Source organism: Mesoplodon bidens, assembly GCF_964165515.1.
Source record: "Mesoplodon bidens genome assembly, chromosome: 19".
Lineage (NCBI taxonomy): Eukaryota > Metazoa > Chordata > Mammalia > Artiodactyla > Ziphiidae > Mesoplodon > Mesoplodon bidens.
The window spans coordinates 54,437,122-54,455,683 of NC_138179.1; the positions used below are offsets into that span (position 1 = coordinate 54,437,122).

Sequence of the window (18,562 nt, forward strand, 5' to 3'; positions counted from 1 at the left end):
GAAAAAGTGCCTCAGAAATGGAATGCTCATCAGCAACCATTTTTCTGCCCTGCAGAAATGAGTGAACATGGGATCCCCCTTGGCTGAGTTTGCCTACAACTTCAGAGCAAAAGCAACCTGTTTCAAGATCCTCCTTGGTCAGAGGTTTGACGTATCTAAGGATGATTTGTGCCTCCAGCTCTGCTTTTTGTTTTTCATGGCATACCCAAGCAAACGGCCAGTTGTTTTCATACAGACAGCACAGAATGAGTTTTATTTTTGGTTACCTGGACATGTCTTCTCATGATAGGGAAGGGAGATAAGCTGTCATCACCAAAGACACTTAGTGTTAGACTGTTAGGCTGATGGGTTGGACTTTAGTGAAAATCTGAGGTGTTGAAGAGTCACTCATTAGAATAACCCTGTTACTAACAGTCAAGCTGTAAACCGAGCTCTTTATAGATTGAATAATCAATACTACAAGGCTGGGATAGATTTTCTAGGTAACAGAACAAAATAAAAGAAATTACATCTTACAGGGTCATTAACACCCAATCAGGATAAACTGAATTCCTTTTTCCCCTCTTCTGATAAGCTCTTAGTTGGGTTTTAAAAATGTAAGCAGTCGGGCTTCCCTGGTGGCGCAGTGGTTGAGAGTCCGCCTGCCGATGCAGGGGACACGGGTTCGTGCCCCGGTCCGGGAAGATCCCACATGCCGCGGAACGGCTGGGCCCGTGAGCCATGGCTGCTGGGCCTGCGCGTCCAGAGCCTGTGCTCCGCAATGGGAGAGGCCCCAACGGTGAGAGGCCCGCGTACCGCAAAAAAAAAAAAAAAAAAAAAAAAGTAAGCAGTTCCATCAGTGAAAAGCATAGCATTCCAGGAAAAGGATCCCTGGAATAGTGAAGAAAAGTATGTGGATTTTAAAGGTGACCCTGCTAGCCATGGTATCTTTTAGGAGAAAATATTTTTCCCTCTCAAAGGGCATGTGACCCCTGACTTGCCCAAGTGAACCAAACCTGTGTAGCTTGCCTGTTACAGAAGAATTCACGTTGTCCTGGAGCTCCCGGCCTTTTATATGCCTACCCATCCCTCGAACCTCTGCATTTTATTGTTTTAAAGCTAAGTGATGACATTTGGATGTTACATATTTGTTGCAGTTTCTATAGCTCCTTTGTAGAAAAGGCACCATATAAATTCAATAAATAAATAAGTAAACACAGATAATATAAATTCCTGCCTCAGATTCTGCAGAGAGAGGGAAAAGTCCTCCTCTGTTTTTTTAATCACTAAGTCACCAATCGTTATAACTGGTGGCAGGTATAAACCATAGAAACATATTTAGAGCTCACTACACTTTAACAACACCTATTTTGGAGGCAGGAAGCATGAGGAACAAAGGGTTTTTTTTTTTTTTAAATGTACTTCAATTATAGCTGCTGGAACAGTTAAGAAATAAATCTCTCCTCACTCTTCAGATTGAACCTTAGAAAGAGGGGTGGAAGGAAGAAAAGGTATGAGAGAGACGTCTGAAACTGAATTTTAGGCTTTTGCCAGAAGACTGCTGCTTCCCAAGGGAGTTTAAAGTTGGCCATAGGAAGCTTCTAGTTACTCCACCCAAGCCGTCCACATGAAGTGCTTCTTTCCTGCACTAGCAAGGGAAGTTGGTTGAGGAGAGACATACGTGGGACATGGCTCGGTCAGGAAACAGGTTTTTTGTTGGACTTCTGTACGGCACGTAGAATGGTAAAAACGAAGATTCAGAATGGCCTTAATCACACGTGTTGACTGTCACGAGGTCCTTACTGGAAACCACGCTCACATCCCTGTTTTACTTGCCTCCGTCCTCTCTTTGGCTTTGGCACATGAATTCTGATGCTACCTCTTGGCTGTCTTTTCCCTCCTCATGAGAAGCTGGGTGTTGATGAAGTTGGGTCCTTCACTAAACCTGTTACGTATTCTCTTCCCATGGAGAATGAACCGAGGAAAGGGGCTTTGCTGAATGGATTAGGAAGAGAAGAAAAGGCACGAGGAAAGGAAGAGAGAGGAGAATGGGAAAAGGGGAGGCTGGAGAAACAGAGGGGGAGCAGGACAGGGAGAGGGAAAGAACCCCTAAGCTTAAAACTTCCACAGAATTTCTAAGAAAACGTCAGCCAGTATCTAAATCAGGCACTTTCAGGCTCTGCTGATGGAATCAATGTCCTTGAGGTGGCCTTTGCAACACATATTCCTTTACAGACAATGACAGACTAGGTCCTTGGTCCACTTAAGGAGGCTTTAGAGGGGCATCTGACCTTAGAAAGGATGGGCTCACTAACAGACTGAAACATGGTTAACAGTCTGGGATGAATAAGAAACAATTTTGTACCAACAAAGCTGTTACATATTCATTTCCAAATGTGCCTGGAATCAACCCAGGCCATCAGAAGTCGACATAACCAAGCAATTCTATCCTTCACCCCAAGTTCACTTTTCAGATCTGACACATTTCCATTCCCCTCTGAACTCGCAATCTCCGGGCCTCTCAGATAGGAGACTTTTCTATTCCTTCCATTCTCAATCCTCTGATCTCTTAGAGATGAGACAATTCTATTTTCACTGTACTGATTTAAGAAATACTGATAGGAAAAAAATAAATATCTGGTTTGGCTTCCCACCCTCTCTAGGATAAATCTTAGCAGTTCTGGGAACATTAATTAAAGTGAATGGGTGGCTGCTTTTAAAGTTAACATATTTCCTTGTCCAGTCATCTTATTCGGGACTGTTGAGGTCGACACACCAGTTACCCTCTTAATTAGCGAGTCTGGTGATGTTTGTAGTCAGAGAAAGGTGCTTTCTCCAGTGGGAAGCCCGAAAGTCCTAACCAGCACCTGTACATTTTTGAAGCTCTCATACCTCCTTTTTGTTGAGTGCCACTCTCATCCTCTTCTAGGTCATGCTCTTCATCTGTGGGCATAAACATGATCAGCATTAGCAATTAGCGGTCAGTAGTCTGTTATTTGTACTGACGGGTCTTCTTTCTCTGAGCTCATCACACTCTCTTTTTTAAGGCAATAATTACCATTTAAAAAAAATCATCTCTCACCTTCAACTGGCCTTCTCTTATTTCCATCTCTGTTCATTCATTCACAAACATTTTTAAGTGCCAACTGTATGCAAGACACTGCACTAGGAACTGGAGATGCAGTGATGGACAAGACTGGCCGGGTCCCCGCCCTATGGAGCTTCAGATCCACTGGATTATCTAGGCGCCTATTACTAGGATCCTAATCCTTTTCCTCAAACCCTATTTCTCCTCCTGTTCTAGCATTCTCTTCAAAATGTATTATCTCCACGTAAGCATCCAGAACTTGTGTGTGTGAAGCTAAGCACATGTTTAAACCCTCTGTGATTAATTAGTCCTTAATGTATCAAGCTTTGTTCAGCTGTCACAGAAGCTGGTCATGTACACAATTTTATGTTCTTAGTAGTTGGGGCTTGTAGTTATCTTTTCACTCTTGTTTGTTATTCAGCCTGCTTCACTCATGAGAGTGGAAGCTCCTGAGGGCAGTTGGGATGAATGGCAGGTACACAATGAATTCTAAGTCAATGCTATTTTCTAACTCCATCCAAGTGTGTATATGGTCAAAGTCACAACATGATTGGCCTAAGTTTCTTACCCTCATTAACCTGTTTCATCCCAGACTTCGTACTATCTGATAACATGGGAATTGGGTCCTTATCAAGAAAGCATGAGTACCAGATTCATATTAAGCTATTTTATATGGGGGGTAAAATGCACAGAGATACACTTCTCCTTTTCATCATTACATCCTCCACACACACACACACACACACACACACACACACACACACACACACACACACATGGAATGAATGGGGCATAAAAAGGAACATTTTGAGGGCTGAATACTCAGTTTCTTCCGGCCACATGTACTTTCCTTTCTCTCTGTGGATCTTAGGGCACTTATCTGTCTTGCTTCCCCGCAGTTATGCCATTAAATGGAACTTTTGAGGCGATGGCATGGGACAGCCCTCCCCCCCCTTAAATATAAGGTTTATAGGGCAACATGAGTTCTGGTATGTCAGACTAGGGGAAGTAAACTCTAAGCTCATAACTAAGAAGAAACGGCATAAAAATATATTAAAACACTACAGAGCATTAAAGAATTGCAATTGATTTCACATACAAAATGATATAGCTCCCCTGAAAAAATTAAAATTAATATTGTTGTTGGGATTGATACTTTGGGAAATAAGTGACATTACCAAGATTTAAAAATATGTGAGACTTCCCTAGTGGCACAGTGGTTAAGAATCCACCTGCCGGGCTTCCCTGGTGGCGCAGTGGTTGAGGGTCCACCTGCCGATGCGGGGGACACGGGTTCATGCCCCGGTCCGGGAAGATCCCACATGCCGCGAAGTGGCTGGGCCCGTGAGTCATGGCCGCTGAATCTGTGCGTCCGGAGCCCGTGCTCCGCAACGGGAGAGGCCACAGCAGTGAGAGGCCCGCGTACCGCAAAAAAAATAAAAATAAAAAAGAATCCACCTGCCAATGCAGGGAACACGGGTTCAAACCCTGGTTCGGGAAGATCCCACATGCCGCTGGAGCAACTAAGCCCATGCGCCACAACTACTGAGCCTTCGTGCCCTAGAGCCCATGCTCCACAACAAAGAGAAGCCACTGCAATGAGAAGCCTGTGCACCACAAGGAAGAGTAGCCCCCACTCGCTGCAACTAGAGAAAGCCCACGCACAACAACAAAGACCCAACGCAGCCAAAAAAAAAAAGAGTGATATATGATATCTATCTCTCTCTATATGTAGATATAGGTAAATATATATCTGCCCTATAAGATTCTGTGGGAAAAGGACTCAACTCTACTTATCTCCACGTATGACCTTGCAGCAGACAGTTTCCTACTTACCACCTGTAGTGTTCCTCCACCTCTCCATGAGGAATAAAGATGTGAGATAATGGAGGAGTGAAATCAAATATGGGAAACAGATCACGCTGAAATAAATCATGTCAAACATCACTCTTTCCACATTGTCTTCTTATCACTTGCCCACTTCCTTCCTTCCTCTGCTATGATGCTTTTCCTTTTTGACGTGGGACCAATTTCACAGGATTGAAAACATTCAAAGAAGAGCTGGTACGTCCTCAGTTTTAGAGATACCCAATAATTTGGATGGAGAACAGCTCTTTTGCTGATATCAAACACCTTAATCACAAAGACCAGTAATTTGCTGTGCTTAGGCACTTTTGCAGAGAGGGTTTATTCTGCCTTTGCTGTCTGTGCGCAGATGTCTCTTCCTCCCAATTCTAATCAATGTAAATTGGGTCAGATCTCCGCTGTGAATTACAAATTGGATCCGAAGTTGGAGGGTCACCGTGCCTGCTACTCCACCTCCTTCCCACCACCATTAGATGGGAAGCTACACCAAAGATCTTTTCTAAATAAATCAGACTTTATTGTAAAACTCGGCCACTGACGAGACATAACCTCATTAGCATTGATTTTAAAATAAATTATTGAAAGTGGCTTGCCTGCTTTTGCATTTGTAAAACAGGAGAATGTAAATGTATTTGCAATGATAAAAATGAAAACTAAAACTTGATTCCTTTATGCTTTCAGGCAACAGCACTTAATCCAGTCATGATACCAAAATGGAAAAAATAAAACTCTGCTTTATTTATGCAGTTCAATTCCAGAACAGATACTCTGATTTCCATTGCGCCTGTGGAGTCACCTAGAAAGAAAGCAGACTGTCGGCCGTAGATCTTATATATCATTTGCCACCATTACTAAGTGCTATGGTGATGGATGTGAACCGGGAAGCTCCAGTCCCTATGTCTGTTCTATCTAACGTTGTCCTTCCCGGGTGGCTGATAGTGGGCTCCAGTCAAGAAGCCTAGCTGCTGAAGTGAGAGGCTGGGTGCTGTGCCTCTGCAGCCTTTGAAAGAGCGAGTATGGGGACCATCATCTGGTGAGGAGAGTGCCCTCTACAACTGCATGTGAAAGACACACCTCTCAGCACCTTCCCAGCTTCAGAGGGCACCATACACACAGAGACATACAATTTACCTTGGATCCTTCAGTGAAATCAAACTGGTATTTTTCAAACTCCAAAGTCAAGAAAACTGATTATATGGCAACAGAAAAAAAGCCTCATTGCTCACAAAAGGGGGTTAAACAGCCAATTTTCTCTCTCTTTTTTTCATCTGTAAGGTGAGGCTTTATTTTTTTTAATTAATGAATTAACTATTTATTTATTTATTTATTTATGGCTGTGTTGGGTCTTCATTGCTGCACGCGGGCTTTCTCTAGTTGCAGCGAGTGGGAGCTACTCTTCATTGTGGTGCGCGGGCTTCTCATTGCGGTGGCTTCTCTTGTTGCGGAGCATGGGCTCTAGGTGCGCAGGCTTCAGTAGTTGTGGCATGCAGGCTCAGTAGTTGTGGCTCGCGGGCTCTAGAGCGCAGTCTCAGTAGTTGTGGCGCACGGGCTTAGTTGCTCCGCGGCATGTGGGATCTTCCCAGACCAGGGCTCGAACCTGTGTCCCCTGCATTGGCAGGTGGATTCTATTCTATTCTATCTATCTATCTATCTATCTATCTATCTATCTATCTATCTATTTATTTATTTATTTATGGCTGTGTTGGGTCTTTGTTACTGCGCATGGGCTTTCTCTAGTTGCAGCGAGCGGCTGCATTGGCAGGTGGATTCTCAACCACTAGGCCACCAGGGAAGCCCCTGGCAAGTGGATTCTTAATCACTGCGCCACCAGAGAAGTCCTGAGGCTTTAATTTTAAAAAGATTATTTTGAAAAAAAAGTTTTTTTTAGGCTAAAGAGCTTGTTGAACTTCTCTATAAGAATATTATTAGGCATTTTAGCATGACATCTGCTAAAATACATCTTCATTTAAGAAGGAAGTAAAATTTAAGTGCTAGCTCAACTTTATACAGTAATAGATTATAATGGTCCTTGCTCCTAACAGGGCATATGAGACCCCAACCTTACATAGGCTTTAAACAAATTCACCTCTAAAGATTACTGAACACTTATTACATCAAATGCTCTACTTGATTCCCAAATATCTCATCTCAACTGGGAAAACAGTTGAGGAAGATTCTGTTAACTGTGCGAACAAGTAAGAGAACCACGGGGTATCACAAATTAGCATCACTATCCAGAGAGTTGATTTCAATCAACACTCTTGGCACAATGTCAGGGACATTAATGAGAGGCTGAGAGGAGTAGGACACTGACTCCACCTCGGGGGCCCGGAGAGGAGCCAGCTTCCCAAGACACCTGGCTCCTTTCTGAAGTGCTGCTCTTACACCAGCTGAACCGGGAATAAAATTCAAAAAATGACTAGATAAGAAAGAGGGAAGTCACTTCTCCCAAATAAAGCAAAGTGACCGAAGCTTAAAATTGCCAAATGTATCAGTGTGCAACCAGATGTCAAGATGCTCTGGTGACAGATGCAGCAGAAATACATGTGCAAAGGGAACATGCAAAAAAATGGAAATAGAAACCACTCCACAGCACACATAGATATAAACCCATGGATGCTACAGCACCTCTTCAGACAACATGGCAAATATGAGCACGATGCTAATAACCCATTTAATTCTCTGTTGCATAGCTGGTTATCTCAACTGTTACCTCAAAATATTTGCATCCTATCTCCATAGTATGGTCTTGATATACTAGATATTAAACTCAATCTGTGGTAACTTGCAACACTTGGAATGCACTGAATTTAACTTCACAACTAATAATTGAGCACCTACTAATTGGAGGAGAAAGACCTGAATACAAATCCCTGTGGTGAAGGCTGAAACAGAGCTCAATTCCAGCTGAGTCTCTGGGAGGCTGTCACTGAGGAGACACAGTTGAGCAGAATGTGTTGGGTTTCATAGACTGACGGTGTGGATTCTAGGTAGAAGAAAATGCATGATTCCAGTTTTGGTGCCGACCAAAAGCACGGTGTGCCTAGGGCCTAGGGTGCATGGGAGTGAGAGGAAGAAAAGGCCAAGAAGCTCAGAAGCGGCCTGATGATGGCGATGACTCTTCTTTGATGTTCCCCTCATGGAGTGTTGCTTTCCTATGAAGTTGGAAATTGTTTTTTCATAAACTTTGTATTTTTGGTGTCTGCTTTATTTCTTTTCTTAGACCTCTTACTATCACCATTCCCCCCCCCTTCCTGTGGGTCTGGAAAGCTGTATGGGGGGGGGAAATAATTCCAAAGAATGCTTGTTTCCAACCAACTCAAATTAAAAAAAAAGCAGTTATATGCTTTATTATAAAGCAATCTGGTTTCTGGGTCTATAATAACGCTCCAGGGCAGTGCGGGCAGCATCAGAATGTGCATAGAAATACCCAGGGAGGACTCTTTGTCTCTCTGTTTGCTCTCCTGAAATCTCTCTAGAGAACACAGCCAGATTCTGTTGCCACCGCAGCTGCTGCGAGGCCCCAGTTACAGCTCTTCAGTGGTCTCAGATGCCTTGCTGGATTCCAGGCTTGAGGCCCCAGACAAAGAGAAACCTGATAAAAGCTGTACTTTTATGGAATTTTGAATCATGAAATTGGGCCTATGCTAGGCTGTAAAATGATTTTGGGGAGGGGTGAGAGAGGGTTCAGAAAAGCCTCCCATTTTCCACATATTGCTTTAGTATTTCTTTGTTGGTAGTTCCCTACAGTTGAATCTACTGCAAAGGAGATCTTAAACATCAAGGGTCCCCATATTCTTAACATGGATGTTCAGAAATCCCAGCGGATACCAACCCTGAAACCATATTATCTGGGACTAACACTGTGGTCTTGGCTGAAAACCTCGAGTGCTCTGGTGCTAGCCACGTAGCAAATGCAAATTTCCCATGATTAATGTGATGTTGTACATTTAATTTGATGATCCATACATTATTTTGATTAGGAAAAAACATTTTTGTATTGACTTGGAATGTGTTACAGGCATTTTTCTTTCAGCTAGGAAGCCCATTGAAATTATTTTCTGGAAGGGAGGAGATCTCACTTACACTGCCTTCCACATAGAGACGATGAGGCTTGTATAGGCCCCATGCCAAAGACGAAGGAGAAGCAAAATCATCTACAAAGCACATTTACCTGCTATCATGAGACACATGTTAGAGGCCCAAGTCATTTGACTATTGATGGGTATGCAATGTTAGCACAATCCAACCTTACTGTTGACTGTTCCTCCACCCAGCACCTGTCCTTGCAGTAAAAATGGGGCCTGAGCAGAAGGCATGATCCACTTTCCATCTGCTCAGGATTTTCAGTTTCACCTGCTTCACACATATTGCTGAAAATGTCCAACCGGACTGTCTCAGGTCTGGTTGGTGAAGGTGGGGAATGAGCCGATTCCCAATTCTTCAAGGAGGTAACACTTCCTATTTAAATACCACCCAATGGAGAATGGCCAGCATTTATTGAATGCTCCCTGTATGCCAGCGCTCTAAGTGCTTTACATACATCAGTTCCAGGCTTCTCAGGCATCCCTTTATGATAGCTACTATTGTTATCCCCATTTTACAGGTGGGAAAATCACACCTGAGAGACGGGGCAGGTAACTTGCTCGCGGTCTCACGGCTAGCCGGTGGCAGAGCGGGTCCATCCTGACCTAGAGCCGGCACTGTTACCTGCAGCGCCGTGCTGTGTCTCACACGCCACTGCTCGGTGGGTGGTCTTGTGAGATGGTGGCAGAGGGGAGACAGTGTCAGGCTCCCTCACGTTCCCTCTCAACTCCTCCATGATGGGTAGTGTGGCACATGCAAAACTAACAGCAATGTCAGCAGCAACAAGCTGAGTGGCATGGACAGTGTCTGAAATATTCATATTATAATTAAATGCCAATTTATCCCAGCTTCAATGCTGTCTCTAAAAACTGTGATGGATAGAAGATTTTGGGAAAGAACCTGTTGGCTGGGTACAGCCTTGTCCATTGTTAACTTAATAAGCGAGTTGCCTGCCGTTGCCCTAACCTGCGGAAAGAGACCCTGGTTTTCCTATGATGTGGCCTTCCTCACCTCTGAGGAACACTTGTGAGCACAGGGTAAGTGGCTTTCCTAGAGAAAGCCGACCAGTCTCCATGCCCTTGGAGTCCACTCCAGTATCCAGACTGGTGTGAACTTTGGCCCCGTGGGCAGTGCTGCCATGGTCAAGGGTAGGATTTTACAAGGTGCGGGAAGGATGGTTGTTAAGAAGCCAATCATACATTCATTGACCCCCCCTGGGGTAAGGTGATGGTCTCAATCCCATCATATTTTCTGAGGCCTCTTTCCCTTTACTCTCCTTCGCTCTGTGTGTCTGAGCATCAGCTCCCTCTTGCCTGCTCCTTTGAGGAGTAAACATGGTGCATGAAACAGCCCTTATTTGCTCCCCAGAGGTCTGGGTGGTTCTGTAAGGTTTTCCCAGAGCACTCTTCCACAGCTGTGGCCCCAAGTGGAGTGTCACCTGGATATCTCCCCCAGCCTGGACAGTAGTGAGTGGAATGTGAGCTCACCAGGAATCTCTGGCCGAGTTGGGGAGTACATCTCCTTTTAGAGAGTGTTGTGAATTAGATCCATTTCTGCACCCTGCTGTTGCAATGGAGCAGACTGTGAAAGGGAAGATTCTCAGAGGAGCTGTGTTTTAATGTAGCAATTTGATTCAATTTTCCAGTCTATAAAATTACCCATCACTGCTCGTTGCTTTCTAACAGACACCTTCACTCTTAATTTAACAATCCTATCGAATTCTGCCAGGGAAATTGGAAAAATTTATCACCTGTGAAATTTTATTTTCCTTTGGTTGTATCTGTTTTTGTAAAACTTCATTAACGACGATGACTTGCTGAGGAAATTATCATTTTTTTTTTTTAACTTCAGACACAAGAAATGGCTCGACCTCAACCAAGATATCATTTGCATAATAAAACACAACAGAAAGGCTGGGGAAGTTGGGACTAGCGGAGGCTGGAAGTGCTGGGAGAAGAAGCAGGCTCTCCTTGTCGGCTGGCTGGGTGGGTGAAGTCACAGGAAGCAATGACATGGCTTCTCCCCAAGGGGAGAGATGAATGTGGCGTTGACAGGGTTGGACCCTCTTCTTAGGAAGCCTTGAAATGCCAGTTGCTCACTGACAATGCCTTTTAGCAAACAGCCCTGTCTTCAGGGGCCTGAATGTTCTGTTCACCTTAGCTCCTATGTTCATCTGGGACTGAGGTTTAAATTGCTATAAATTTAGGCTTAACTTGAATTTCTCAGCAGAGCACTGAACTCCTGGCAAATTTCCCCAGGAGCGATCTTCTGAATGGTCTTGAAGATTCAGCGTTCCCATGGTCTAACTAGCTCACAGTTAAAAGGCTCAGGCTTCGTTTTTTGCACAGTCTGACCCCCACTGTGCTCTGCACTGTTCAACAGCTGCTGTTACCCACACAGGAAGTGGCTGTGCGGGCGCAGTGATGACTACACAGTTTTTGAGATGCCGGTTATCACGCCTTTGTGAAAAAAGAAATATGTACAGTAGACCTGCTGTAATGGTGGGCAGAGGACACACGTGAGGCTTATTAGCAAGAGATGCAATTTGATTCGTGGTATATCTAAGCTAGGCAACGGTGAGCTGTGCTCTATCAGGGCTTTACTGTGTTACTGAAAAGGCTTGTCAGCGTTTATCTATATTTCTTCAGTCTATATCCTTCATCATTTGAGGTGACTTTCCATTATCCTCACAATTACACAGAAAATAAGTTCAAACTGGAGAATTCTGATGAAACTCGCAGTAAACCAATGTAAACCAACATGAGTATTCTTGACTCTTTAACCTGTTGACATTTGTAATAAATTACTTCACATGCAGAGATGAAAGACACTCCCTGATCAATCCATCTTGCCCCCAGAGCAGGGGAGAGCTTCTGTGCTGGGAGTCACAGAAGCTCCACGGAAGCTTCCCTACAGTGTCTCCTTCAGAGGTTTGGCTTCCTCTGGAGTTGTCAAAGTTATATTCTTCAACCAGGTCAAGAGTTTCTAAACTAGAGGAAGATAATTAGAAGATGAAATTTCTCACCTGGTAAGATTTCATAAATATCTTCTTCTTTCTCCTCCATGGGCTCTTTGAGCCCCACACTCCCATGCAAGATAATGGGTCTGCTTTGGGAACCAGAGTTTGAGGAGTCAAAACCATCGATATCATCATACGTCTCTTCCTCTTCCTCCTTCTCCCCTTCTTCCTCCTCTTCCTCCTCCTCTTCACATGGAATGGTTAAGGAGCTCAGGTCTGCTGGGGCAGAGATGAGAGTGAATCAAGATAGGGAGAAAAAGAAAAGAATAAGGCAGGGAAGGAAAGAGGGAGAAGGGAGGAGGGATGAGAATAAAACATGTCAAAAGAAAATGAAACACTAGGTTAAGTGCTGTTATTTCTAGTGCGGGCCTTGGTGGCAGGAAATCTACAGAAAAGGCCAGATTAGCACTGCGTCAGGTTTAAACCATCAACATAAATCCTTCCTTGCGATAAAACTTGATCAGGACGAAGCAGCCCTGAAAAGTATGGGTGTGTGAATGAGCACACGAGGTGAAGGGAAGAAAATAGGCCAGACGAGCAAATGCCAGCGTGCCTCGCGCTGCTCGTCAAGTGGAAAACTGGAAGGATGAGTGATGCCCTGCGTTCTCTGGATGCACACAGAGCCTGGGAACTATGGTGGCTGCTGTAGGATACCTGAGCTATCACACGCTCATCTCCCCCATGATCTCACTGCAGAATTTCAGAGAAGTTTGCTTGTAAAGGGAAGAGTGGGCAAAAGTGGAAGAGGAAGAGAAAGTGGGATGTGGAAAAATATAACAGTAATACAAGACCAAATGGAACGGCTGAGCGATGTGGTTGCCATGCCCTTCTGCAACTGTACAGTCTGGCTGACCTTAAAGTGGGTCACCGCATAGGGGATGTTGAGCCATTACAGCACTGGGGGGCACAGGGCGGGAGAGGAAGATTGGTTTTTTATTTTAATGGGGAACTGGGAAGGTTCATTCTCTGATGTGTAGTACAGAGTGCTCTCTGCAACCCTGCTGAGGGACCTCTGCAGGATGGGCGAGAGCTGGCAGGGTGCTCTGGGGAAGGAAAGGATAGAGAGACATCCGATGTTCATTTCAAAACATAATAAAACTGTTCGGCTTGATTACGCTTTTAATAAAGATTTTGCAACTATTTTCACCTGAATTCTGGTGCCACCTCATATGAGGAAGGGATCAAAGACACATTTGTGGCTTAAACCATATGCTATTATTTTGTTTGTTTTAAAATAAAATGGAATGAATAATTTCTTCAATGTGGGATTCTGAAACTACCATAGGGTACAGCTCAATAAAGCTGCTTGGAGTTTTATTGAAGTTTACACACTTAGGGGTATATTACACGCATAAATCCAATGCACCTAGATGAGAGTGTACCCTGTAGTCTCGCCATCAATGTTCATGTTTGCCTAGTTCTAGTCTATTATACGTGATGCTCTTGGTAGATGCAATAGTTTGTCCTTGTGATAGCAAAGGCATAAACTGAGTAAAACAGGCAATCGTAATTAAAGCTCCGGTGCTTTCTTCTTTTTATCCACAATAAAATCTTATAGCAGAATAAAAAACAGAGATGAAAAGGCTTGGTGTTTTTAGGTTGACGTACTTCTCCCTAGGTCTTGGGGCCATGTACAAAGTTGGTGTTTCTGCCTTTCTGCAGAGGCAGGGTCCTGCCATGATGTATGTATACCATCATGAGGGTTATCTGATGCCAGGTGACAGGCTCAAGGTTGGCTACTTCTACCTGCCAGGCCACTCCCAGACAAGGCTTCCTGGGCCACTATCACTGCTGTGCCTACAGGCTGGCCAGCAGAGGGTACTCTAAGAGCAGTCATTTAACATCTTCAGGCAGGACTCTTCCCATCCAAAGTAAGGACCATTTGATTGTGGCTTGGGAAATAGCAATTTATTTTTAACATCCAATGTCCTTGAAGGCCACCTCGATGAGTACAGATTTCTACCTGACTAAAACTAGAAGATTTTGGACCCTAAACCACATCTAGATGACTTTGGTATCATGAATTTCCTTTCCAGAATGTAAGGGGTTAGGAGACACTGAATTGAGCTGAGCTGATTTTCAGCCTCTCTTTCCTGGTGATTACAAATATTACAGATTTGCCTGTAGTTAGGTGGATGAGCTAGAATGATATCAGAGGTCATTTCCAGGTTGATGGTTTCTTTTCCTTCTGATTCACCCATGTTACTATTTGTTGTTACCATGTGAGGGATATGATAGGGAGAATGGGTAGATAAAAATATATTGAAGCCTGTGGATTATATTTATGCAATATAACTTCAACTGCAAATGCACTCAAGTACTACCTCTATAATAATAGTACTTACCCTTTAACAAGAAACTTATTTGATCCACCCAGTCTCTGGCCTCGGCTGGATTAGAAGCTGTAAACTGGAGAAAAATTAGTGAATTAATTTATCACTTTCACTAAAATTTCCGTGAATCCTTTAGGGAGGTTCAAGGGGAGGAACCTTGTGAGTGGACTTGCAGAGTCAGGCTGAAAGCTCAGGATTCTCTGCCTGCTTAATATTTAGCAAAAAGATAAAAATCCCACTCAAAGTGATTTTTTTCCTTCAGCAATTTTGCATACCCAACGTTGACAGCTGGATTTGAATCCAGATTCATGTTCATGTGCCTTCATTCATTTGATTGCCCATTCATTCATCAGGCATTTATTGAGAACAGTTTACAGGAAACAAAAGGCAAACCCAAATTCCTGACTTCAGATCAATGCATCAGTTTTGGAGACAGCACACACCCTTGACATGGGAACACGACAAAGTAAGTGCATCTGAGAACAGCTGGATGTTGAGAGAAGTCACAGAACACCTATCGTTGCCTATGGTAAGCCAGGGAGGCGTGTTGAAGGAATACTGTTTTGGTTGGATTTTTAAAAAGAGTTGGTGGAAACTGGTGGAGGGAACTGGACGTTTCAGGTAGGGAGAACCAGCTGCCAAAGATTAGAAATGAGACCATGATGTATAGGGAAGGTAGGCAGGTCAGCTTGACTGGAGAACAGTAACAGATGAAGATGGAGGATCAGAGAAGAGTTGATGAAAGGGCTCTGAGTATTAGGAATTCAGACTTAAAATGTAGGCAGTAGGAAGCCACTGTAAATTCTAGCAAAAGGAGTGGGAGATTCTTTCAATAGTTATGAGTAGGAGAGACTGAAATAGGAGGAAATTAGAGACAGAAGAACAACTAGAAGGTTACTTAACTAGTCCTCTGGGTGAAGTGATAGGAACTTAACTACTGTGATGGCTGTAGGAGTAAATCAGAGGGGAAAGATCCAAAGGATATTATAGAGGAAGAATGCACAGACCATGGTAATGACTTGGAATCAATGGGCCAAAGAAAAGAAGAAGTAAACAAACTCTACATTCTGATTCACAAAACAGGCCAGGCAAGCATCAAGCTTTAGTAATTTTTTATTTTGAATGAATCAACTTGAAATGACTGTTCCTGAAAAACATTTTTATTATCTGGCTATCAGGGTAAGATAAAGACATGTACTATATAAGAAACCTAGTTTCCTTGTAAACTGATATAGCCACTGTGGAGAACAATATGGAGATTCCTTAAAAAACTAAAACTAAAACTACCATGTGACCCAGCAATCCCACCACTGGGCATATATCCTGAGAAAACCATAATTCAAAAAGATTCATGTACCACAATGTTCACTGCAGCACTAGTTACAATAGCCAGGACATGGAAGCAACCTAGGTGTCCATCGACAGATGAATGGATAAAGATGTGGCACATATATACAATGGAATATTACTCAGCCATAAAAAGAAACGAAATTGAGTTATTTGTAGTGAGGTGGATGGACCTAGAGTCTGTCATACAGAGTGGAATAAGTCAGAAAAAGAAAAACAAATACCGTATGCTAACACATATATATGGACTCTAAAAAAAAAAAAAAAGGTTCTGAAGAACCTAGGGGCAGGACAGGAATAAAGACGCAGACATAGAGAATGGACTTGAGGACATGGGGAGGGGGAAGGGTGAGCTGGGACGAAGTGAGAGAGCGGCATGGACATATATACACGACCAAATGTAAAATAGATAGCTAGTGGGAAGCAGCCCCATAGCACAGGGAGATCAGCTTGGTGCTTTGTGAGCACCTAGAGGGGTGGGATAGGGAGGGTGGGAGGAAGACGCAAGAGGGAGGGGATATGGGGTTATATGTATATGTATAGCTGATTCACTTTGTTATACAGCAGAAACTAACATAACATTGTAAAGCAATTATACTCCAATAAAGATGTTAAAAAAAAGAAACCTAGATTCCTGTTTAAAACTTATTAATAGATATTGTCATTCTTGATTTCTTAAGAACACATTTCTATAAAAAATGCCTAGGGAAATTGCTTTAGACTTATCATATAAATTTTTATCTGGATCTGGGTGAATCAAATAAGAACTTAATACTAAAAATAACTTAGATACATCTACAAAAGACTCTATAGAAAAGTTTAACTTAAAAAATTTTTTGAAATTACATAATTAAGACCTAGGTCATCTTATCAAAATAAGGGTTATGATAGTGTAGAAACATAAAAGAATGAGTGCTGAGAAAAACTTGAAGAGTCAAAGGGTTACTCAATATTAACCTTAGCATGGCTTTTCTCTTTTTCTTGAGTTAGCTAAAGTTTTTCTTAATTGTTTTAGTAAAACTGTGATAAAAATAACCAACAAGGAGGAAACAATATGTTTACCTACATACACACATGTAAAAGTATATTTTTGGTGAACATCACTATATTCCCATAGTCAGACATTTTTTGTTGCCTTAATTAATTTTATAATGCATTACCTATTATATTCCCTTTTATATTATATCAGAATATATAAAAATGAACACCGTGAAGAATGTCTTTCTCACCCCCGCTCAGGTCCTCTAGTTCCTCAGTTGTCACTATTACTACTCAGTAATCATTGCTACCAGTATCTGAGAAATCCTTCCAGAGATATGCAATGCATCTACACACAGGAAGATCATATTGGATAGCAAGATGAATATGGGGAAATGAATTATTTTTCACTCTATAGTCAGATTTCTCTTTTTCTGGATTTCAAGGAAGGAAGTGAAGATAAGCAGTTGAAAAATAAAGAGAGTGGGAATTAAAGCCATGAAATTAGAGACTCTGAATAAAGAATTAGATTGTGTGCTGCAATAGACAAGATTCTCACCTACAGAGTGAGATGAGAAGGGGAGGGATGAAGAGACGGAAGCCAAGCAAAGGCAGTATCTAGGATAAAAGTGGAAACAGGAGGGTGGGCACGACATAGCAAAGGTGAGGACGTGTCAAGAGAGAAGGTCTTGGTAAGAAACGAGAGGTAACAAAGAAAAGATGGAGCCCAGCACAGCAACCACCACTCACATGCAACATGGAACGAAACTGCAACACGAATGAGGATCTCCATCGCCTCAGCTCATCCTACCTCATAGCTGCGCCTATCCTGGGAGGTCAGCTCAAAGCAGGATTCTTTCTTGGCATCTTTTCGCAGGTAGGGGGCCATCCGTACACTGTAGCCCTTAATGAGAAAGGTCCCTTTGGGCTGCTTGCCTGCAAGACAGGAAAGCTCCCTGTATCTCCAGAGAGATGCAACTGCCAAGGGAGGGCATCTTCTCTGGATGTAAAATAAAAGCACAGAAACAGCTGTTACATCCCTGAGGAACCACAATAGTCAAGGAGAGGTTATTACGGAAGCTTAAGAAGAGGCTGCCGTGACAGCAAGGCAGATATCACTGCCAAGCGAGGGAAATGCAACGTGAAAGGTTACTTAGCCAAGAGAGTACAACAGAGACAGAGAATTTATTAGAATGTTAAGAGATCTATAATAACAGAAAGAAGGAATTATTACAGCAGGGACAGTGTGGCCAAAAACGTGAGGCTCTTGAAGGCTATTACAGAACTGAAACATTATCATCAGGGCCAGCAGAACACATTTGAGGGGAGGGACAGCAGCGCAAGGGGGCGTTGTAAGTTCCCAGGCTCTCCTCCTATGCCCTAGCTAGCACGTGGGCTACACTGCTCTCCCCTCCTGCTGGTCAGGTGGGAATTTATGCCGGAGGGAGAATAATTAAAACTCAGTATTTTATCCCCCTTGCAAGAGGCCAAATTGGGAAGTAGCAGAGTACTGCTGAGTATCATTAGATGATAAGGAAGGAGATAAAAGGAGAAGGACCCTAAGTGAGTGAAAGGAGAGACTACTCTGCCTGTCATTCTCTTTTTAAAAAAATAAAATATTAGAAACAGAAAAAGAGGGGTTGGTTCCCAAAGATTCTGTGTCCTCATGGTGTGGTTCAGGCAGAACAGGTCGAAGAATGGAACCCCCGTGTCTGGGTGATGCTTTCTGTCCTGTGTCACGTGGAATGAGTTGCTTTTCGCAGATGATGATAAGAGGGATGGCAGTGGGAAAAAAATATTAAAAGAAAAGAAAAAGAATCTGTCCTCACCTGGTTGAGCTAAAAGAAATACACAAACACTCTATAC

The 18,562-nt window shown here is 43.0% G+C and overlaps 1 protein-coding gene across 3 annotated transcripts in view; it reads right to left on the reverse strand.

Annotated features, from left to right (window-relative positions):
* SKAP1 (src kinase associated phosphoprotein 1) overlaps positions 1-18,562 on the reverse strand; it is a 281,287-nt gene that overhangs the window by 27,242 nt on the left and 235,483 nt on the right. For 2 of the 3 annotated variants that reach the window (XR_014014007.1, XM_081219314.1), the window contains exons 7-10: positions 17,508-17,632; positions 14,384-14,447; positions 12,045-12,257; positions 2,872-2,922 (exon numbers count right to left, since the gene is read on the reverse strand). Coding sequence is in view for 2 of the 3 variants with exons in the window: in XM_081219314.1 (XP_081075440.1) it covers positions 2,872-2,922; positions 12,045-12,257; positions 14,384-14,447; positions 17,508-17,632 (453 nt within the window). In the remaining variant the exon portion in view is untranslated. The remainder of the gene's footprint in view (positions 1-2,871; positions 2,923-12,044; positions 12,258-14,383; positions 14,448-17,507; positions 17,633-18,562) is intronic. The other variant, XM_081219315.1, reaches the window with a different exon arrangement.